At 38.8% G+C, this 24061-nt stretch overlaps 1 protein-coding gene across 4 annotated transcripts in view; it reads right to left on the bottom strand.

Moving 5' to 3' along the window:
* CKAP5 (cytoskeleton associated protein 5) overlaps positions 1-24061 on the bottom strand; it is a 106941-nt gene that overhangs the window by 64473 nt on the left and 18407 nt on the right. For 3 of the 4 annotated variants that reach the window (XM_067749161.1, XM_067749165.1, XM_067749164.1), the window contains 3 exons: positions 7111-7204; positions 6429-6622; positions 3870-4076 (listed from right to left, as the gene is read on the bottom strand). In XM_067749161.1, the coding sequence (XP_067605262.1) occupies positions 3870-4076; positions 6429-6622; positions 7111-7167 (458 nt within the window). In that variant the 5' untranslated portion in view covers positions 7168-7204. Of the gene's footprint in view, positions 1-3869; positions 4077-6428; positions 6623-7110; positions 7205-23513; positions 23631-24061 lie in introns of those variants that run through there. The other variant, XM_067749162.1, reaches the window with a different exon arrangement.

The following is a 24061-nucleotide window of genomic DNA, read 5'->3' as shown; positions in this document are numbered from 1 at the left end:
AGAAGTAAAAATTGGAAAAAAAACTGTCACCATGCAATATGCTTTGGTAAAGTGTTAGCCTGAATTCACTCAAACATAGTTCTATATCTATATATAATAGAGACATATAGGTTGAGTTTTTTTAGGGAAGAAGAAAAAAAAAACTTATGGCAACATCTGTATTTAGATGCCATTCTTCCAAGAATATTATTTAATGTCCAGAGCCCAAAATAATATTGCCATTTAAAAACTTTCTGGGTAACCAGTCTAGGAATTACTCAAATCTAAAATGGATCAACACTTGTGTAACATCTTAAATACATATGTATGTACATTAAGTTTAAAATAGAAACAAATCAATTTATAAATATTTAGATGAGTGAAATCGACTTTTAATAAGCTTGCTTATTTATTTATTTATTTAGCCTGTGCCGGGTCTTAGTTGCAGCACACGGGATCTTCGGTGCCACATGCGGGATCTTTAGTTGCAGCATGTGGACTTCGTAGTTGCGATACGCGGACTCAGTTGTGGCATGCATGCGGGATCTAGTTCCCCAACCAGAGTTCAAACCTAGGCTCCCTGCATTGGAAGCATGGAGTCTTACCCATTGGATCACCAGGGAAGTCCCTTAATAAGCTTTTATTAGCTCTTCTATGTAATTACGGGGATTCACTCCACTTGATAGATCACCAATCCTGGCAGTGTGTCTTTCATTCCTGACTCGAAGCTATCACACTATAACTTCAGGCAACTTAAATCTCTCTTTGCTTCAGTTTTCCATGGGGAAAACAGTTGCATTCTGACTTCTTAAAAAGGCAGTATAGGGCTTCCCTGGTGGCACAGTGGTTGAGAGTCCACCTGCCGATGCAGGGGACGCGGGTTCGTGCCCCGATCCGGGAAGATCCCACATGCCGCAGAGCGGCTGAGCCCGTGAGCCATGGCCACTGAGCCTGCATGTCCGGAGCCTGTGCTCCGCAACAGGAGAGGCCACAACAGTGAAAGGCCCCCGTACCGCAAAAAAAAAAAAAAAAAAAAAAAAAAGGCAGTATAGGGACTTCCCTGGTGGCACAATGGTTAAGAATCTGCTTGCCAATGCAGGGGACACAGGTCTGAGCCCTGGTCCAGGAAGATCTCACATGCCGCAGAGCAACTAAGCCCGTGCACCACAACTACTGAGCCCGCATGCCACAACTACTGAAGCCCGCGAGCCTAGAGCCCATGCTCCGCAACAAGAGAAGCCACCAAAATGAGAAGCCCTCGCACCAACGAAGAGTAGCCCCTGTTTACTGCAACTAAAGCCCGTACGCAGCAACAAAGACCCAACGCAGCCAAAAATAAAATAAAAATAAATACATTTATAAAAAACTAAAATAAAAAGGCAGTATATTTAACATTATATATCTGTCACATATCATATTTTTAAGTTCCCAACTTAAAAATATAGCTTTCTGACTCACTGCTAACATTTCTGAATAACAAATTCTGGAGCAAGAGAGATTCAGTTATGAAAGAAGATTGACATTCTGTAGTAGGATCCATATATACTATTTATCTATTATCTAATGTACACAAATGCAACAAAATGTTTCAGTAATAGCTACTGACACACTCTAACAGGTTAAAGAAGGAGACTGAAAATACTTTCCCTAGAAAGTGATATTTAACAAGACACCAGTTTGTGTAAATGGTTCAAATATAGCCATCATAGCATGAAAATAAACCAGATGATCTTCAATATTTCCTTTAAAATCTTCTATTTTAATAGAAAAAAAAATTCTAACTTGGTTCAGCAGACCTTTAAGACTAAAGGAAAAATAAGAACTTATAGCGACGATAAACCATTCTGTTTAGGAATACTCATCACAGTGTCTGAAGAACCTAACATTTGGGATCTCTTAAACTTCCTTTACATTACTACTGTTTCATCTGATTTTTGTTTATTTGTTTCACTATCCTGGCCTAGTTCTGAAAGATATTTAAAAAAAAAACAGATGGAGCAGGTCCAAATGGAAAATAGATACCTTAACAATACAAAACCTAATCTTGATATTACACATATTACTAGAGGGGGAAAAGTTCTAAAAACTTGTTTTAGGGGCCACAGATCATTTTTGGTGTCCTGAAGCTACCACTAACATACATAGCTTGAGGAAGCTCTGGAACCAAGGACTGAACAGTTCCTGAAGGTCCCAGAGAGCTATCTAGTAGTTCTACTATAGATTCTGAGATGCCTTAGGACAAATAAAGAACCATACAAGGATGGGACTAAACAACAACATCTATAAGGAAGACATAAAAGACAATATACCTAACTTGTCCTTTTTCTACCCTTATTCTCCCAGTCAGCTTAAAAATGAAATAGCCAGAGTTCACAGAACTCCAGATTAGAAACTTCTAATTTTAAGGTAGAATATAATATAATATATATTTTTATTAAGAAACTCATTACTAACGACAGATCTATTAAGACAAGCACCGATTTGACAATGCAGTCAATTCACTAAATTTCTAAGACAACAGAATGAACACACTATTTACTACTCATAAAAATACATGCCTTCTACACTAGAATAGGCTAGGGATGAGGAAAATTTTATCACAAAAGAATCTAAGTGAAAGTCAAATTTTATATAAGAACATTATGAACCAAGCGAAAGACAAAGTTTACTGACATAAATTGAAGACAGTTTAACAAAATTTAAGAATTTTGATACTTTCATGTAAGATAAACACCAAAGGAAGCGTATTCTCCAAGAAGTAGGTCATATACAAAATCACAAGAGAGGTGAGTTGGGATGATCTTCACACCCACACGTCACACATTCAGGATTTCACTAGAGCTGCTTTCTAAAGTATCTCATGTGGAAGTATTGGGGACAGGATATCAGATTAGAAGGACTGCCAAATCAGAACAAACCAGTGTTTTGTCTAATTCAGATTTCCATAGAAAATTACAGCCACTTGTTCCTGAAAGAGATCCCATTCATGAAAAACTTCACTGCCAAACAACACTTAATTCTAGGGTTGAAAATAACTTATTACATAAGAGTAAAAGTTATTTTCTATTTCTGTTGCTATGCTTCTATTTAAAGGCATATAGCATTTGCTTCTATTTTATTTTAAAAAGCACCTAAACAAAGGTTTACTTCAGCCAATGTTTCAAGGTACATAAATTTATGCCTGAGGATAACAAGAGAAACAGAGCTCCTTACCCTGAGGAGTGCTTTTCCATGAAAAAGTTAATTCATAATCTGAGAAAAGGTCAGAAATATCCCCCGCTCATCTTTATTAGAAAGAGATTTAGGGACTTCCCTGGTGGCGCAGTGGTTAAGAATTCACCTGCCAGTGCAGGGGACATGGGTTCGATCCCTGGTCCGGGAAGATCCCACGTGCCGTGGAGCAACTAAGCCCGTGCACCACAACTACCGAGCCTGCACTCTAGAGCCCATGAGCCACAACTACTGAGTCTATGTGCCACAACTACTGAAGCCCACGCACCTAGAGCCCGTGCTCCACCGCAAGAGAAGCCACCAAAATGAGAAGTCCACACACCACAATGAAGAGTAGCCCCCACTTGCCGCAACTAGAGAAAGCCCGCACGCAGCAACAAAGACCCAACACAGCCAAAAATAAATAAATAAATAAATTTATAAAAGAAAAAAAAGAAAGAGATTTAGATAAAATAACTATGCAACACACTTAAAGGCTAAAATTACTGAATACAAAGTGTCACACTTGAGGAATGGCTTTAGCTTTTCCAGGTCACTTTTCTGGTTGGTATGGTCTGCCAAGTCAAGCCCAACAGCTTTCATTTCTGTTTAAACCAGGAACCCAAACTCAATTGAGATATTCTAGTTAACAGAACTAAAGCAAAAAGAAAAGGTTTTACCTTAAGGCTTTCCTCAGTGTCTCTATACAGGCCACTATGATCTTGGGGTTCTTATTGTCCAGGCCTTTCAGGAGCTCTTCTTGCACAGCTTCTCCTTTCTCAATCTCTATGTACATTAGACAAATCTCAATGCCTAGCTCCTTGGCTTTGGCCTTGGGTTGGTTGAACACTTTACTCACAACACCTGATACAACTTCCCCTGTGGTTCTGTAATATAGATTATAAACAACAACAACCATACACAGAAAAACACACTTTAGTAGAAAGAGCCGGAAAAGGTCATGGAAAGTGGGGGAAACAAATACTTTTTTAAAAATGCTGAGAAATAAAGTAAATGAGACTCTAAAAACTTTATGTTCAAGTAAAACAGAAACAAACTCACACACTTAGAGAATGAACTTAGGGTTATTGCGGGGAAGGGATAGCCAGGGAGGTTGGGGTCGACATGTACACACTGCTGTATTTAAATAACCAACAAGGACCTACTGTATAGCACAGGGAGCTCTGCTCAATGTTATATGGCAGCCTGGATGGGAGGTGAGTTTGGGGGAGAATGGATATATGTATATCAATGGCTGAGTCCCTCCGCTGTTCACCTGAAACTACCACAACATTGTTAATCGGCTATATTCCAGTATAACATAAAAAGTTAAAAAAAATTATGTTCAAGAACATGAAAAAAAAACTTATGCAAACCATAAGAGGTTAAGACATGTCACAACAGACAATGACACAGAAGCATAGTTTCTATTTATACATATAGGAAATTTAAACAAGAAAGCAAAAATCCCTTGAAATCTCACTACCCAGAGAAAACTACTTTCAACTTTATGGTATCCATCCTTCTAGACTTTTCTATATGCAGAGATAGACAGACAGATACAGACACATTTTATAAAAATAAGATTACAGAGTTCTTACTTTTTTGGAAAATTTTTGAAAGTCATTTTAAACACTTTTTAGGACAAGAGAATTTCTTCACAGAGGGAATGGATATGTACCTTTAATAACAAAAGGCTGTTCCTGACTCCTTGGCAAGGCTTTACAGTAGCTTTATTGCTTTGAGTTTCTTCTAAATTAAATAAAACCTGTACTACTGGAAAGGAGAGAAACTGAGTGGGTTGGAATTACATGCAGCATTTGTCAAAAAAGTTTCTAGTATCAGAAGAAAAATGAAATTAAAAAAGCAATGGTCTCACTGATGGCAAGGGGAACTCATTGATGCTGGTTAACAAAACTGTCAAATTAATGACTGTCTTTCTTGGTATAATTTTTGAGGTGAGTCAAGTACAGTCTGCCCTCCATATTGGTGGGTTCCTTATCCATGGGTTCCTCATCTGCAGATTCAACCAAACGTATCAAAAATATTTGGGAAGGGCTTCCCTGGTGGCGCAGTGGTTGAGAGTCTGCCTGCCAATGCAGGGGACACGGGTTCGTGCCCCAGTCCGGGAAGATCCCACATGCCGCGGAGCGGCTGGGCCCGTGAGCCATGGCTGCTAAGCCTGCGCGTCTGGAGCCCATGCTCTGCAATGGGAGAGGCCACAACAGTGAGAAGCCCGCATAACGCAAAAAAAAAAAAAATATTTGGGAAAAAAAATTCCAGAAAGTTCCAAAAAGCAAAACTTGAATTTGCCATGCAGCCAACAACTATTTACACATTATTTATATTGTAGTTACAATTATTTACACAGCATTTACATTGTGTTAGGTATTGAGAGTAACCTAGAAATGAGTTACAGTATACAGGAGAGTGTATGTAGGTTATATGCAAATACTAGGCCATTTTACGTGAGGGACTTGAGCTTCTGTAGATTTTGCTATCCTAGGGTGTAGGGGTGGGGACTTTTGTCCTGGAACCAATTCCCATGCAGATACCTAGGGATGTGTATATATATTTCTTGTGCAATTAGGTCAAGGGTCCCCATTGTTTTTTTGTTTTTTGTATGGAGGGCTCCTTTCAATGACATAAAGACTAGTATTAGAAAAGTCAGGTTTATCAGGTATGGGAGACTGGGGTGACTGAAAACCTCTATCATCCAATAAGCTGGGAGTTATAGAGGTTATTTAGTTCGCATTACCTCTCCTAAGAGATAAAAATGCCTAATGACCATAGGGAGAAAGATGTGATTCTAAGATCACCTAGCCTGGAACCATTGTAGAAAAAGATTTAAGTAATGCCCAAATGTTTTCAGTGAAATTTTGACGTCTTTGCTAACCACCTCAGTTTCTTCTAAAAGTTACAAAAGATTTTCCCCCTTGGAGTAATTCTCATACAAAAGCCTCAAAAGGAAAAGCACTTGCTCATCAAACTTTAAGGTAAAAACTCAAGATCTGATTTCCAATTTGCTCCTCTCTAAAGATCTCTTGTACCATTTAGACTTCTGAGAGCAGATAAAGACTGAAATGAAAAACAAGTGTCAAGGAGCTATGAAAGTTAAGAAATGAATATCCTCTAAAAGTGCTAATAACTAAGCACAGTGATCCATAAATATACATAAATTAATCCATGTAGCACGAGACAGGGGTTTTTACCAGAATAGTTGGAAAGAAACTACTTACTTTCCTGCTACATGGGCATTTTCAACATAAACAAGTGCAGCTTCTAATCCTTTCAACTGAACCACTGCATTGGAATCAGTCACAAATTTTTTGATCAATCCTAAAAATTTGGACCATTCTGGGCTCTTTTCATCCTTTATTTTCTGGAAGATCTTCAGGGCCTCTTCATACCCACTTAACCTTGCTTTCCACAGCTAAAAGAAAAGTATTTTGAAACAAAACAAAATTTAATGACATTATTATCTACCATTGGGGTTGGGGGGTGGAATGACTACCTTATACTAGGTAATTTGAACAAAGGACCCCAGACTAGAAACAAAAACGGAGTTTAAGAAATCCAGATAGCTTTTTTATTTTTAAAGATTAGCTAACAAACTTTTTCTTATAAGTGTTTAATATTTATGATATTCTGTCAAGGCCTTCTAGAATTCATAAACAGGCCACTATAAACGTATCCCACTTTGTATCCAAGTATTAGTCATTACTTCTTTGTAACATGACATTAAAGATGTAACAATTCAAACATGAGAAATTTTCCTGCTGAAACTGCCCAATCTCCAAAGTAGGCTGTTTCTCCAGTTGTATTGTGTAATCATCAGGCAGCCTTATACTACACTATACAGTATAACTGCTGACAAAACAAGCCAATGACACTGAAATTTGAGTTCCAGAAAAGTCTTACCTTGTGTTCACATTTCTGATCAACTGGCAGTTTCACCCACTCACTGTCATCTCCCATTGTGCTTCCAGTTTCTTCTTAGAATTAAGAGTAATTCCTGGTCAGACAAAAATCGGTATCTATTAACTCTAGCAACCAAGCTGTCTCTTAAAGACAAAAAGATTTTTCTGAGACTATTATTTTAGCATGTGTAAACCAACAAAAGTAAAAAATCTCATTCTTTGGTCAAATGCCCATTTAATTCCATTAATAGAACATTTAAAAAGTAAACGAAAAAAGTTAATAAAAATTCTAAATGAGGGATTCCCTGGTGGCGCAGTGGTTAAGAATCCGCCTGCCAATGCAGGGGACACAGGTTCAAGCCCTGGTCCGGGAAGATCCCACATGCTGTGGAGCAACTAAGCCCGTGCGCCACAACTACTGAGCCTGCGCTCTAGAGCCCATAAGCCACAAATACTGAAGCCCGTGTGCCTAGAGCCTGTGCTCCGCAACAAGAGAAGCCACCGCAATGAGAAGCCCGCACACCGCAACAAAGACCCAACGTAGCCAAAAATAAATAAATTTATTTTTTAAAAAAATGTAATCTATGTTAGCTGTAGAAAATCTGGAAAGTATAGAAAATATATAAGGAAGGAAAGCATTAAAATACAATTTCACTATCAATTAGTAACCAAAATGAACACTGCAGTGTATCCACTTGAACCCTTCCAGATTTTTTTCAATGCACATGCAGTGTATAAATTATATGAAAAAGGGCTAATCCTCTTGTAATTTTTTTCTTACATCGTCACAAACATTTCCTCATATTTGAGAACATGATGTTTAAAGGCTGCACTACACTCCATTTTATGAATGTACCATAATTACCAAGCCTAACACTGGACATTTAAATTGTTTCAAGTTTTCCAATATTATAAATAACATAAAAGGGATCTTGCTTAATCTTTCCATCCCCAGTCCTGGTGTGACATAAAATATGTCTTCAATAAATATTTGTCTAATGAATATATGCCTTGATAGTATCTGCTATGAGTCAGGCACTGTGCAAACTACTTTTTAAACATATTGATTCATTATACTAACAACAACTACACGAAAGAAAGACATTCTCCCCACTTTACACACTAGGCTCACAAAGATTCAGTAACTTGCCCAAAACAACAAAGCTAACAGGCCGTGAGATCACACCAAGATTCCAAGTCTATGCCTCTTCTTTACAACTTGTTGCCTCCCATTAAAATGTAGGAAATATCCCAGGGAAAGTTACTAGAGACTGAATTGTAAAAGTTTATTAGAGTAAAAGGAACTTTCATTAAGACTTCTCTTCAAAATCCCCAAGAGTCTGTGAAACAACAGCAGTGTGTTTTAGAGCAGGAGTCAAACCTTAATAGCAAATCTACAGGAACTCTAATACAGCAATAGTGAGAGATAAAATAGTACAACAGTTTGGAAAACAGTATGGCATTATTTAAATTGAAAATGCACATACTCCACTATCCAGCAACTCCATTCCTAGGTATATACCCTAGAAATTGATGCCAGCTGCACCAGAAGACCTGTATGAGAGTATTCATAGCAATGTTGTTCATAGAAAAGTCAAAAGTTGGAGACACTTTTTACAAGTTCATCAAAAAGAGAATGAATAAATAGTGGTATATTCACTGTGTAATATTGTACAGCAACTAAAAGAACTGAAAGCATTGAAAGCAAGTACTCCCACAAGTACATGTACATGCATATTGATAGCAGCACTATTCACAATGGCCAAAAATCAGCCCAAATGTCTATCCATGGATGAATAAACAAACTGTGAAACATACATACGATGGACTATTACTCAGCTATAAATGGGAATGAAGTACTTACTGATACATGCTACAGCATGGATGAATTTCACAAACATGATGCTAAGTGAAGGAAGCCAAACACAAAAGGTTCTATATTATATGATTCCATTCATAGGAAATATCCAGAACAGATCAATCCATAGAGACAGATGGAGACTGGTGGTTGCCAGGGGTTGAGGAGAGAGGGGGAGAGAGTGGGAGTGGGGAGAAATTGCTTAATGGGTAAGGAGTCTTACTGTGATGTGATGGAAATGTTACTGTTTTGGAACTAGACAGAGATGGTGGTTGCACAACATTGTGAATGTACAAAATGCCATTGAATTGTTCACTTTAAAATGGTTAATTTTATGTTATATGAATTTCACCTCAATAAAAAAATATTTTTTTTTCAGTTCCTAGGTGACTGTAATATGTAACCTGGGTTAAAAACCTCTAATGTTACTTTCTTGGCACAAGTTTGAGCTGCAAAAGCAATCTTTCCTATCTGAGTTTCAAAAAGAAACAGTCAATGTAAGTTTTAAAAACATTTTCCAGCCAAGAGAATGTGAACAATAATATTCGATTGTTGGTATTCTGTGAATTCTCTGCAATACTTTTTTTTTCTTGTTGGTTGCTTTTCGAAACATGAAGAAAAAGGTTACCTAACCTAAACTGCCTCATATAAAATATTGATGTCAGCCTTTCTCAACTTCTGAGGTGGCCCACACTCTGTCTGTGGCATGTGTTTCTCCCAAGGCCACTCTCGCCTTCTGAGATGGCCCACACTCTGTCTGTGGAGTGTGTTTCTTTCTAAATAAATCCACTTCTTACCTATCACTTTGTCTCTCACTGAATTCTTTCTGTAATGGGACATCAAGAATCTGAGCTTCATTAAGTCCTGAAACCAGGTATACAGCAAAGTGAGAGACTGGTTCAAGATGGTGGAGAAGGACATGCTCTCACTCCCTCTTGCGAGAGCACCGGCATCACAACTAACTGCTGAACAATCATCGACAGGAAGACACTGGAACTCACCAAAAAGATACCCCACATCCAAAGACAAAGGAGACGCCGCAATGAGACGGTAGGAGGGGCGCAATCACAATAAAATCAAATCCCACAACTGCTGGGTGGGTGACTCACAAACTGCAGAACACTTATACCACAGAAGTCCACCCACTGGAGTGAAGGTTCTGAGCCCCAGGTCAGGCTTCCCAAACTGGGGGTCCGGCAATGGAAGGAGGAATTCCTAGAGAATCAGACTTTGAAGGCTAGCGGGATTTGACTGCAGGACTTCAACAGGACTGGGGGAAACAGAGACTCCACTCTTGGAGGGCACACACAAAGTAGTGTGCGCATCAGGACCCAGGGGAAGGAGCAGTGACCCCACTGAAGATTGAACCAGACGTACCTGCTAGTGTTAGAGGGTCTCCTGCAGAGGCTGGGGGTGGCTGTGGCTCACCGTGGGGACAAGGACACTGGCAGCAGAAGTTCTGGGAGGTACTCTTTGGCGTGAGCCCTCCCAGAGTCTGCCATTAGCCCCATCAAAGAGCTGGGTAGGCTCCAGAGCTGGGTCACCTCAGTCCAAACAACCAACAGGGAGGGAACCCAGCCCCATGCATCAGCAGACAAGCGGATTAAAGTTTTATTGAGCTCTGCCCACCAGAGCAACACCCAGCTCAATCCACCACCAGTCCCTCCCATCAGGAAGCTTGCACAAGCCTCTTAGATAGCCTCATCCACCAGAGGGCAGACAGCAGAAGCAAGAAGAACTACACTTCTGCAGCCTGTGGAAGGAAAATCACATTCACAGCAAGACAGACAAAATAAAAAGAGAACTTTGTACCAGATGAAGGAACAAGATAAAACCCCAGAAAAACAACTAAATGAAGTGGAGATAAGCAACCTTTCAGAAAAAGAATTCAGAATAATGATAGTGAAGATGATCCAGGACCTCAGAAAAAGAATGGAGGCAAAGATCGAGAAGATGCAAGAAATGTTTAACAAAGACCTAATTAAAGAACAAACAAACAGAGATGAACAATACAATAACTGAAATGAAAACTACACTAGAAGGAATCAATAGCAGAATAACTGAGGCAGAAGAATGGATAAGTGACCTGGAAGACAGAATGGTGGAATTCACTGCCATGGAAGAGAATAAAGAAAAAAGAATGAAAAGAAATGAAGGCAGCCTAGGAGACCTCTGTGACAACATTAAACGCAATAACATTCACATTATAGGGGTTCCAAAAGGAGAAGAGAGAGAGAAAGGACCAGAGAAAATATTTGAAGAGATTATAGTCGAAAACTTCCCTAACATGGGAAAGGAAATAGCCACCCAAGTCCAGGAAGCGCAGAGAGTCCCAGGCAGGATAAACCCAAGGAGAAACAAGCCAAGACCCACAGTAATCAAATTGACAAAAATTAAAGACAAAGAAAAATTATTGAAAGCAACAAGGGAAAAACGACAAATAACATACAAGGGAGCTCCCATAAGGTTAACAGCTGATTTCTCAGTAGAAACTCTAAAAGCCAGAAGGCAGTGGCACGATATATTTTAAATGATGAAAGGGAAGAACCTACAACCAACATTACTCTAACTGGCCAGGATCTCATTCAGATTCGATGGAGAAATCAAAAGCTTTACAGACAAGCAAAAGCTAAGAGAATTCAGCATCACCAAACCAGCTCTACAACAAATGCTAAAGGAACTTCTCTACGTGGGAAACACAAGAGAAGAAAAGGACCTACAAAACCAAACCCATAACAATTAAGAAAATGGTAACAGGAACATACATATCAATAATTACCTTAATCGTGAATGGATTAAATGCTCCAACCAAAAGACACAGGCTTGCTGAATAGATACAAAAACAAGATCCATATATATGCTGTCTACAAGAGACTCACTTCAGACCTAGGGACACAAACAGACTGAAAGTGAGGGGATGGAAAAAGATATTCCATGCAAATGGAAATCAAAAGAAACCTGGAGTAGCAATACTCATATAAGATAAAAGACTTTAAAATAAAGAATGTCACAAGAGACAAGGAAGGACACTACATAATGATCAAGGGATCAATCCAAGAAGAAGATATAACGATTATAAATATATATGCACCCAACATAGGAGCATCTCAATACATAAAGCAACTGCTAACAGCTCTAAAAGAGGAAATTGACAGTAACAATCATAGTGGGGGACTTAAACACCTCACTTAGTTACACCAGTGGACAGATCATCCAGACAGAATATTAATAAGGAAACACAAGCTTTAAATGACACAATAGACCAGATAGATTTAATTGATATTTATACAACATTCCGTCCAAAAACAGCAGATTACACTTTCTTCTCAAGTGCACACAGAACATTCTCCACGATAGATCACATCTTGGGTCACAAATCAAGCCTTAGTAAATTTAAGAAAACTGAAATCATATCAAGCATCTTTTCTGACCACAACGCTATGAGATTAGAAATCAATTACAGGGAAAAAAATGTAAAAAACCCAAACACATGGAGGCTAAACAGTACGTTACTAAATAACCAAGAGATCACTGAAGAAATCAAAGAGGAAATCAAAAAATACCTAGAGACAAATGACAATGAAAACACGAGATCCAAAACCTATGGGATGCAGCAAAAGCAGTTCTAAGAGGGAAGTTTATAGCAATACAAGCCTACCTCAAGAAACAAGAAAAATCTCAAATAAACAATCTAAGCTTACACCTAAATGAACTAGAGAAAGAACAACAAACAAAACCCAAAGTTAGTAGAAGGAAGGAAATCATAAAGAGCAGAAATTAATGAAATAAAACAAAGAAAATAGCAAAGATCAATAAAATTAAAAGCTGGTTCTCTGAAAAGATAAAATTGATAAACCTTTAGCCAGGCTCATCAAGAAAAAGAGGGAGAGGACTAAAATCAATAAAATTAGAAATGAAAAAGAAGTTACAACAGACACCACAGAAATACAAAGCATCCTAAGAGACTACTACAAGCAACTCTATGCCAATAAAATGGACAACCTGGAAGAAATGGACAAATTCTTTTTTTTTTTCTGATGTGTATTTTTTTTTTTTACATCTTTATTGGAGTATAACTGCTTTACAATGGTGTGTTAGTTTCTGCTTCATAACAAAGTGAATCAGTTATACATATACATATGTTCCCATATCTCTTCCCTCTTGTGTCTCCCTCCCTCCCACCCTTCCTATCCCACCCCTCCAGGCGGTCACAAAGCACAGAGTTGATCTCCCTGTGCTATGCGGCTGCTTCCCACTAGCTATCTACCTTACGTTTGGTAGTGTATATATGTCCATGCCTCTCTCTCGCTTTGTCACAGCTTACCCTTCCCACTCCCCATATCCTCAAGTCCATTCTCTAGTAGGTCTGTGTCTTTATTCCTGTCTTACCCCTAGGTTCTTCATGACATTTTTTTCTCTTAAATTCCATATATATGTGTTAGCATACGGTATTTGTCTTTCTCTTTCTGACTTACTTCACTCTGTATGACAGACTCTAGGTCTATCCACCTCATTACAAATAGCTCAATTTTGTTTCTTTTTACGGCTGAGTAATATTCCATTGTATATATGTGCCACATCTTCTTTATCCATTCATCCAATGATGGACACTTAGGTTGTTTCTATCTCCTAAATAGAGATAAATAGAGCTGCAATGAACATTTTGGTACATGACTCTTTTTGTGGACAAATTCTTAGAAAGGTATAACCTTCCTGAACCAGGAAGAAATAGAAAATATGAACAGACCAATCACAAGTAACGAAATTGAAACTGTGATTAAAAATCTTCAAAAAAAATTAAAATATTGATGTCACTGTGCTATATTTTCTGAAATGGCTTCTACTACTTCATAGCTTCAGTTTTTAAAAAAAATTAGTGTTTAAGATTTTGCTGCTTTCCATTCAAAGGAAAGGCTTGCTTCATACCAAAACTTTCCCAGGGCTTCCCTGGTGGTGCAGTGGTTAAGAATCTGCCTGTCAATGCAAGGAACATGGGTTCGAGCCCTGGCCTGGGAAGCTCTCACATGTTGCAGAGCAACTAAGCCCATGTGCCACCACTACTGAGCCTGCTCTAGAGCCAGCAAGCCACAACTACTGAAGCCTGCGCGACTAGAGCCTGTGCTCCGCAACAAGAGAAGCCACAACAATGAGAAGCCTGTGCACTGCAACGAAGAGTAGCCCCCGCTCATTGCAAGTAGAGAAAGCCTGCGTACAGCAACAAAGACCCAACACAGCCAAAAATTTTAAAATAAATAAATAAATTTATTAAAAAAACACAAAACTTTCCCAGCCACTGAAATAATGGATAGTGTTTTGTGTATACGTGTGACACTGAGGACTACTGCTCTGTATTTATCGTTTTCCAGGATCAATATACTACGAAAAAAAGCACTTCACTAATTTTTCCCCATAATTATTTTAATTTTAAAATAATTTTACAATTTAATTTTTTACATATATAAGAAAATATATACAATATATGTGTTAGGAAGCATTACAATAAAATTGATATATTGACCTACCACCCAAACTGAAAATTAGGACACTACTAATATTATTACTGCACCTGTGCATTTCTTTCCTACCCCATCCTTCTTACCACAGAAGCACTTTCCTAAAGTTCACCTGGTTCTATGCTGTAGTCAGTCACATATTCCTAAATAAAATTAACTGTGCTTGTTTGTGAGCCTTAGAAAAATGTTGTAGTCTTCCATAAGTTGCTTTTTTCATTCAATGTTTCATTTGTAAAATTCATCCATGTGGTATACTGTAGTTTAAATCTACTAAAAGTGTGGTCCAAAGACTTGTGCTGTTTCACAAACTTATCATTCAGAGATAAGTACAGAAATAGAGGTAAGTGTTTAGAAACTGCCATAACATCTATTCTATCTTCTTTTATTACAGTGATTTGAGGAACTGAAAAAAGTTCAGCAAGGCTAAAGTATAAAATGCAACAAGAAAAGTGAAAGGGTATAAACAGTAAGGCTAGATAGTAGTCCAAATCAGACCCTGGAAGGTCTTGTAAGCAATGTTAAGGAATTTAGACTTTATCCCAAAGGTAGAAGGAGACTTTGAAGGACTGTAGACAGGAAAATTTCATATGCTACCAAACTTGCATTTTTCAAAGACTATATAATGTAAATATAAAAGCAATGTAAAGAATGTCTTGGAAGGCAGTTAACAATGGAGGGAAATCAGTTAGAAGGCTGTAATCTAAATGAAGGATGATGATGGCCTGGAACTTAGAGTAGTAGCAATGCAGGTGGAGAAAACGGGATGGATTTTAGAGCTACAAGGAATGTCAAGGACTGTCTTTATTGAGTGACTGTAGAAGGAGTATAAGACACAGATGAAAATGAAGTTTTGGGCAAGCTGAGTTTGACATGTACACTAGACGAGGGTAGATGCGGGAAGCAGCTGGAGATTCAAGCCTGGTATTCAAGAGAGAGATAAAAATTTAGGAGTTATCAGTAGATAAATGTAATTAAAACCAAGGGGGTGGATGATAGTACTGAGGGAGAGTACATAGTGAGAAGAGCCCCAGGTTAGAGTTTAGATGAAACCAGCATCTACAGGACAGGTAGATGAGCCCCTTAGACCACCATGTACAGTGTCTGACACATATAAAATGATCAATTAATGTATGCTGGGGAAAGAAAAAAAACCCACAATAACTCAAAATGCAGTAACAGTCTTATCAAATTTGAGTTTTTGCTACTTGAGGGAAACTTTATTACTTTCTATGTCTGGCTGCAAATCTACACTTAAAAAAAATTAAAAGAATTCTGTATCTTCAAAACCACCACTAACTTGAGGTTGAGGCCTTGGGTAAGTTACTTAGCCAAATATATATTGCCTCAGCATGCTTGTGTGTAAAGTGGGAATAATAATACATACCTCAGAGAATTGTTGTGTGGATTAAATGAGTCAGTACATGTAAAGCTCTTAGACTAGGTACTTGGCATCTAGCAAGGGCTCAAAAAATGTTAGCAACTTACTATCATTATTTGGCATCCCAAATTTGAATTTATTTCATTTCTAAATTACAGTTGACTTTATTTTGGAATTTTATAGGATTAAAAGAGCAAGTCTATAGGCACCTCAGAATATTGTTTAATGCATAAAATATATGATCATATTAAATCAGTTATGTTGAAATAGTTATATATGTTGAATATAATATAGTTATGTTGAAATATAGTTATCAAAATATTTTGAAATGTGAATATATGGGCTTCTCCATTAATATATTAAATAAAATCCAGCAGTAGATTTAATAACTACTGTAACTCTTGTTATGAATAAAAAATATGTATTTTTTTTTTTTTTTACTGTATGCGGGCCTCTAACTGTTGTGGCCTTTCCCGTTGCGGACCACAGGCTCCGGACGCGCAGGCTCAGCGGCCATGGCTCACGGGCCCAGGCGCTCCACGGCATGTGGGATCTTCCCAGACTGGGGCACGAACCCGTGTCCCCTGCATCGGCAGGCGGACTCTCAACCACTGCGCCACCAGGGAAGCCCTAAAAATATTTTTATATACTACATAACATGATTATGAAAATGATTTCTATTGGTGACAAAGGCATAGGTTCTTATAATATTATTGTAGTTTATTGCCTACATTATTAACTGAAGAAAATGTCAAAATTTCAGTTAGGACTTCCCTGGTGGCACAGTGGTTAAGAATCCACCTGCCAATGCAGGGGACACGGGGTTCGATCCCTGGTCCGGGAAGATCCCACATGCCGTGGAGCAAATAAGCCCGTGTGCCACAATTACTGAGCCCAGGTGCCACGACTACTGAAGCTCGCACACCTAGAGCCCATGCTCCACAACAAGCAAGCCACTGCAATGAGAAGCCCGCACGCTGCGATGAAGAGTAGCCCCCGCTCTCTGCAACCAGAAAGCCCGCACGCAGCAACAAAGACCCAACGCAGACCAAAAAAAAAAAAAAAAAGAAAGAAAGAAAAAGAAATTTCAGTTATAAGATTAGTGCAAATAAAGATGTAATTATTTTTCCATACAAATTTACAGAGTCCCTGAATTCTAACCCAGCTTAAAATCTCTTGATCTACAACCTTTCAAATTCTATGATCAAAAACTTTAGGGCATTCCCTGAGGACATGTAACTCTGCCATCAGTTTTGATGTGGAAACACTATGATATATAAATGTTGTTGGACAACAGTAGTTTTAAGAGTAAAACATGAAAGGTTTAAAAAAGCTAGCTCTGTCCTTTATTTATTGAGACTTTATTTTCTCCTTTGTATTTCCATTGTATTAGATAAATAAATGTGAATGTAGAATTGTAAAAAAAAAAAAAAAAAAAAAAAAAGACTTTAGGGCACTGCTTACAATCATCTCAAAGTCCCTAGTTAAAATAATGGTTAACACCCATCCTGTATTTCAGTAGCACTTTATATTTTACATGTATTTTTACAATCATTCATTTTCTATGTATTTCATAATGTAAATGCAAGCACGCTGTTATATTATCTCATTCAGGTTTAGTTTCTTTCTTTTTCATATTATTCTTAGTTATGTGACTCTTACTAAACTATAAGATTCTCTTGAGCAAAAGCCTTTTGTCTTATTAATCTCTATCTTCAAAAGGGTCAAATAAATAAATAAAGTATCATTATCCTCTTTTTACACATGGGGAAAAAGAGGTTCAGCGTCCTGCCCAATGTCACTTAAGTAGGGGAGAATGGTCTAAAAGAGATTTCTTTTTTTTAATTTATTTTTGGCTGCGTTGGGTCTTCATTGCTGCACACGGGTTTTCTCTACTTGCAGTGAGCGGGGGCTACTCTATGCTGTGGTTCATTGCGGTGGCTTCTCTTGTTGCGGAGCACAGGCTCTAGGCACGCAGGCTTCAGTAGTTGTGGCACACACACTCAGTATTTGTGGCTCATGGGTTCTAGAGCACAGGCTCAGTAGTTGTGGTGCACAGGCTTAGTTGCTCCGCAGCATGTGGGATCTTCCCGGACCAGGGATCGAACCCGTGGCCCCTGAATTGGCAGACGGATTCTTAACCACTGTGCCACCAGAGAAATCCCTGAAAGAGATTTCTTGATACCTAGTTTGGTGAAATTCCTACAACTGACCTACATATGGTTTCTACATTATCTATAGTGAAATCTATTCACACTCTACAGTATAAATAGTAAGAATTATTTTGGTGATTACTTAACTCAATAAAAATATAAAGGGCAAATGAGAGTATGTATGAAAGGAAAGTTTATTTGCCTCCAAAGGACTTAGGTAATTTAGGGAAATTTAAAATACAGTTAGTTGGTAAGGGGGAATCATCCCTAATCAGCAGCTGCCGAATAATCAAGCCTAACTACCCAGTTGGGCCTCAGAACACTGTTAACCTGTCTTTGCGTAAGAAAGAAATGACTACAGTTTTAATTATAATTTGGGGTTATCCACGTAGTCCGACCCTTCTCCCTCACAACCCTTATTCCATTGAATACTGACTCTACCAGTTGAAAAGGAAAATCTTTCATTGAGATTAATAAAAAAACTAAAGGGTGGTAGACTATAATTTCTATAGCTCATACTAGTTTTAAATTTATAACTATAATTCTAGAATATTTGCAGGGGGGACAGTAGGGGAAAGTCATTAAAGTGGCTACCTGTTTGTAAGTTAAACTTTGCCTCTATCTGCAAATTTTAACTAGCCATTATCACAAAGGAAAGTAAAGGCCTTAGGAACATTTAGAACATATTCAGGAAGTAATGAAGAGGACCCTCAGAGTTCATAAAACGGAATACATGTAGAATAAACCAACAATTTCATGAAAAGTCACACCAGTTAAAGGCCTGAGTGATCTCTTTAGAGAAATGTAGTGCTGTTTTCAATATACACAGCAAATTAAAACCAAACTAACATTCATAATAGCCAAAGAGTGGAAACAACCCAAACCTCTATCCACTGATAAATAGGTAAAACGTGGTAAATCCACAGAATGGAGTATGATTCAGCAATAAAAATTAAGTACTATAAAGAATTCCTAAAACTCAACAACAAAAAAAGCAAACAACTTGATTAAAAAATGGGCAAAGAACTTGATTAGACATTCATCCAAAGACAGACAAATGGCCAATAAGCACATGAAAAGATGCTCAAGATTACAAACATTAGGGAAATGCAAATCAAAACTACAAGTATTACCTCACACCTATTAGGATGGCTACTATCAAAAACCCAGGAAACAACAAATGTTGGCAAGGATATGGAGAAATTGGAACCCTTGTACACTGTTGGTGACAATGTAAAATGGTACAGTTACTGTGGAAAACAGTATGGCCGTTCCTCAAAAAATTAAAACAGAATGACAATATGATCCAGCAATTCCACTTCTGGGTATATGCCCAAAATAATCGAAAGCAGGATCTTGAAGAGATATCTGTACACCCATGTTCATAGCAGCATTACTCACAACAGCTAAAATATGGAAGCAACCCAAGTGACCACTGATGGATGAATGGATAAGCAAAATGTGGTATACACATACAAAAGAATATCATTCAGCTTTAAAAGGACAGAAATTCGGACATGCTATAACCTGAGTGAACCTTGAAGACGTTATGTTAAGTGAAATTAAGCCAGCCACAAAGAGACAAACAGTGTATGATTCCACTTATATCAAGTACTTAGAGTAGTCAAAATCATAGAGATAGAAGGTAGAATGATTGTTGCCAGCAGATGGATGGAGAAGGGTAATGACGGGTTACTGTTGAATGGGTGTAAAATTTCAGTTCTACAAGATGAAAAGAATTATGGAGATGGATGGTGGTAGCTACACAACATTACAAATGCATTTAATGCCACTGAGTTGTATATTTAAAAATGCTTAAGATGGTGAATTTTACGTTATGTGTACACACACAAAAGAAGTGAAGTACTGATACATGCTGCAACATGGATGAACCTTGAAAACATTATATTAAGTGAAAGAAGTCAGTTGCAAAGGACCACTTATTATATAATTCCATTTATATAAAATGTCCAGAATAGGCAAATCTATAGAGACAGAAAGTAGATGAGAGGTTGCCTATGACTGGGGTGTTTGGGGATATTAGAAGGGTGTTAAGGAGTGCGGGGTTTCTTTTTGGGGTAATGAAAGTGTTCTAAAATTGACTGTTAGTGATGGCTGCACAAATCTATGAATATACTGAAAGTCAGTGAATTGTACACTTTAAATGGGTGAATGGTACGTAAATTATGTATCTCATTAAAACTGTTAAAAAAACAAACTAACAAAGTTTACTAACAGAAGTCCTTAGGAGATAAGAGTGATTTGTTAAAGTTGCCGATCATTTTACATGTGAATGGGCTGGGTGTAAAATAATAGGATCTAACACTAAGGAGTTACTCCATTCCAATTTTACCTAAAGCATTCATTTGATGAATTTCCCTATGGGTAAACCATGACTCAAGGAGTTCACAGGAGTAAAAGTAGATGTCTAAACAAATAACCATAATACAAAATGTATTATATGTGGAAAGTGCCCTAAGCAAGAGACAAATAAGGGTTAAGGGAGTTCAAAGACAGGATCAACCGCCAGTGAGCAAGGGATGGTCAGTGAAAAATCTCATAGAAAGGATGACATCTGAGCTCAGTGATAAATGATAGGTAGATTTAAAAAAATAAAAACAAAAACAAAACCAGGAGTGGAGAAGAGATATTTTAGTCTGAGAAAACAAGAAAGGCAAAGTCTTGGAAGTAGAAAAGTACTAAGCATGTTTAGGGAACACTAAATGGCTCCATTTATTAAGTATAAGACCAGAAAGACAGACTAGGGTCAAATCATGTATAATCTTGAATATTAAGCTAAACAGCAGAGGATGCTGATGACCTGAAGCAGGGCAATGACATGATCCTAATTACTTTAGAAAGATAAATCTATGCAGAATGAATTGGAAGGGAGAGAAAGTAGAGTCCTGATAGGAAATTACTGCAGTACTCGAGGACAAAGATAAATAGAAGCCAGACTCCTAGGAATGGAAAGGATGAGCAGAGGAGACTGAAGGGAATTACATTAAAGAAGCAGAATCAATAAGCCTTAGCAACTAAGGATGTAGGAGACCTAGTAGGAGGCTCCAGTCTACATGACTTGGAGAACAGTGGTGCTAATGACAGAAAAATCTCAGAAGAAAGTTCTGAGTTGTTTGTTTTGGGGGAGTGGAGGAGAGGTTAAGAATATGATGAGTTTGGTTTTAGACTTGAGAAATATGATCTTCAAGTGGCTGGAAATGTGGGACCAGGAATGAACAGAGGGTTCTGGATTTTATAAACATATAAACATTCTATAAACATAGATGTATGAAATCAAGTCTTCATTACATAGCAAGGTTTGATGCTTTAAGAGTAAATAAAATTGCCAACAAAGAGAAGCATTAATAAAATTAATTTGACCTATATATGATGCTTGCTATGGTTCAGTCTAGTCAATACTACAAATACTCAGAAATTTCAAATTATTCGGCACTCTCAGGAGGTTTTACCCTAGCCTAAAACAGAGGAAAAGGCAAGGGAGTCAGCTAAAATATATCTGTTCCACGGAAATATTATCATTTTATACCACGGCTGTATCTAAAATGTCTTCCAAAGAGCTCAAGTACCATAAAGTCCACACTACTGCTGAAGAAGGTTTAGATGTAATTATTTATTTTTAGACCAAAGGTTAAGAAATGTTTCCAAAGACATACATAAAGACACAACTTGGAGTAAACTCTGAACTCAGAATAAATTTCAGTTTAGTGTTCAATATTTAAGTGTGCATAATGTACTATCATTAACATATAGACCCCTGCAATCTATGCATTTTCTCATTCATCAACCAGCTAAAAGTAAGGCACAGGGAGATTAAGTCATCTGTAATGTGAGAGTTGGGCTAGAACCTTTGTCTCCTATCTCTCAGTCCACCCACCACTCTTCCCCATCACTCAAGGGTCCATGTGTAGTGTCCTTTTACTTTAAATTCCTGTACCACGACATCTTATAAAAATAGTTATACAGCTACTAAACATACTGTTTTAGCTTTCTAAAGCTAAAAGAAGAAGAAGCTATGACAGTAAAACTATTTTATGGCTAATTCTCAAGCTCTTGACCTTCAAAAGCTCTTCACTATCACAACACAAGAGATCTAGATCTGATTACCATTCCTGGACTCTCACTTCTGGCTAAGGAAATGCTACTGCAGAAGCACAGAATGAGTCTGAAGGAAGTTTGAGGAAAAATTCTGCCCACTCAAAAAGCAAACCCTGGGCTTCCCTGGTGGCGCAGTGGTTTAGAGTCCGCCTGCCGATGCAGGGGACACGGGTTCGTGCTCCGGTCCGGGAGGATCCCGCATGCCGCGGAGAGGCTGGGCCCGTGAGCCATGGCCGCTGGGCCTGTGCATCCGGAGCCTGTGCTCCGCGGCGGGAGAGGCCACAGCAGTGACAGGCCCGCGTACCGCAAAAAAAAAAAAAAAGAAAAAAGAAAAAGCAAACCCTTTGAACGACCAATAAAGAATGATGTAAATTTGCTCAAAAAAGGAAATAATTAGAAAACAAGGATAAGACAAAATACACATACATGCCCAGAAATCTTTACTCAATCTATGTCTAAGAAGGCCAACTGGATTAAAGAAGCATAGCAATTATGTAACTGTCACAGAAAACTTTAAATTTTATTACTTGGCTAAGCGAGACAAAATCTCATCACTTAAGTAGCCAGTAACAAAAATGACAAGCCTTTCCCTCCAATTTAAAAAAATCTCACTACCTCCAGGTAATTCTCATTAACAACGACCAGTGTTATCCTCTTGTAGTATTCTGCATTATCAGGGGGCCAGAAATGTGAACTGCTCCTCTAGTAGGTTATCTCAACAAACTTGGGTGGGCTTACTGTACTAGTCCTGGGATGGTGGGCTCCCACCAGTTCCTTCAGACAGGGGTAAAGAGCTGACTCTTTCACACGGTGCTATTCGTATCAGTGGGAAAGAGGGTTAACTGACTCTCCCTAATAGATGATCACCGTCAGTGTCTTCAAAAGGGGGACTCTAGTAACACAGGCCTCTGGGGAGACACAGAGCTAAACCCGGCTGTGAATTAGGTCAACTTTCAGAGTTACTGCTCAATTGTACCAAGGTAGCTGAAAATCTAATGCTTACTCATCCCAAAGCTACCCAGGTCTCCAAATGCCAGGCTAAGGACCCAAGGCCCAGGGCACTAGATCCAGCTCCACCCATCTAGCTTAGTTGGATTATACAGGGTAAAAGCAATCCTCGCCTCACTCCAAGTAGGAACCAGGCTGGGGCAAAGCTAGGTTCTGGGCACCGCTCAACCACTGCATATCCAGACCAGCACCCTAGGGCCGCTGTCACCACCCAGAAGTAGAGCAGATGCCCCAGGCTTTAGCTCACTGCAGCCGGCATTGTTTACGCTCTTTCGCCGCCTTAGCCTCTGATAGGCCAGGAAAGTCCCCTGTACAGTCCACCAGGACTTCCGGCATGGGCACGGGATGCTTGACCCTAGCCCGCAGTTTGACACTTACGCTCCCCAGGCAGGGAGAGGTCGGGGCCCTACGGTCCGAGGCAGAATCTGCAGGAATACCGGACGGGCGGGGGCGGTGGTGGCATTGGTGCCGAGGCCGCTGAGAAACGCCTCCTCGGGGGCGGGGCCCAGAGCTCACTGTCTGAGTGCCCGCCCCACCTCGCCCCCGCCCCAGCACACACTGACGGCTTAAAGGGGCCGCAGCGTGCCTTTGCTCAGAGGTCTGCAGGACCCAGGGCGCTCCTTCCAGCCCAGAGGGCTTCCAAGGCAAGAGGTGAATAGAGGCCCAGCTAGGGAAACTCCACCGCAGCTGGGTGGGGACCTCTTTTTTTGTGGCAACACAGATAATGTTCCAGAAACAAAGGAGGTGACCTGTTCTTACTATCACAATCCTAATTCCTCCTCCAGGGGCGAAAAAAGTTGCTGCAGGAAACAGTCAAAGCATCAGGGTAAACATATAGCCCCTATTATGTAAGTGGCTTCTTCCATTAACTTCAGCGGTTAGTGTTTTTCAAATGGCAACTCAAAGGCACAGAAAAGAATTCTGAC

This window comes from Pseudorca crassidens, chromosome 9 (genome assembly GCF_039906515.1).
Source record: "Pseudorca crassidens isolate mPseCra1 chromosome 9, mPseCra1.hap1, whole genome shotgun sequence".
NCBI lineage: Eukaryota > Metazoa > Chordata > Mammalia > Artiodactyla > Delphinidae > Pseudorca > Pseudorca crassidens.
Note: the sequence above shows the minus strand (reverse complement) of the source record. Positions and strands in the feature narration are given on the sequence as shown.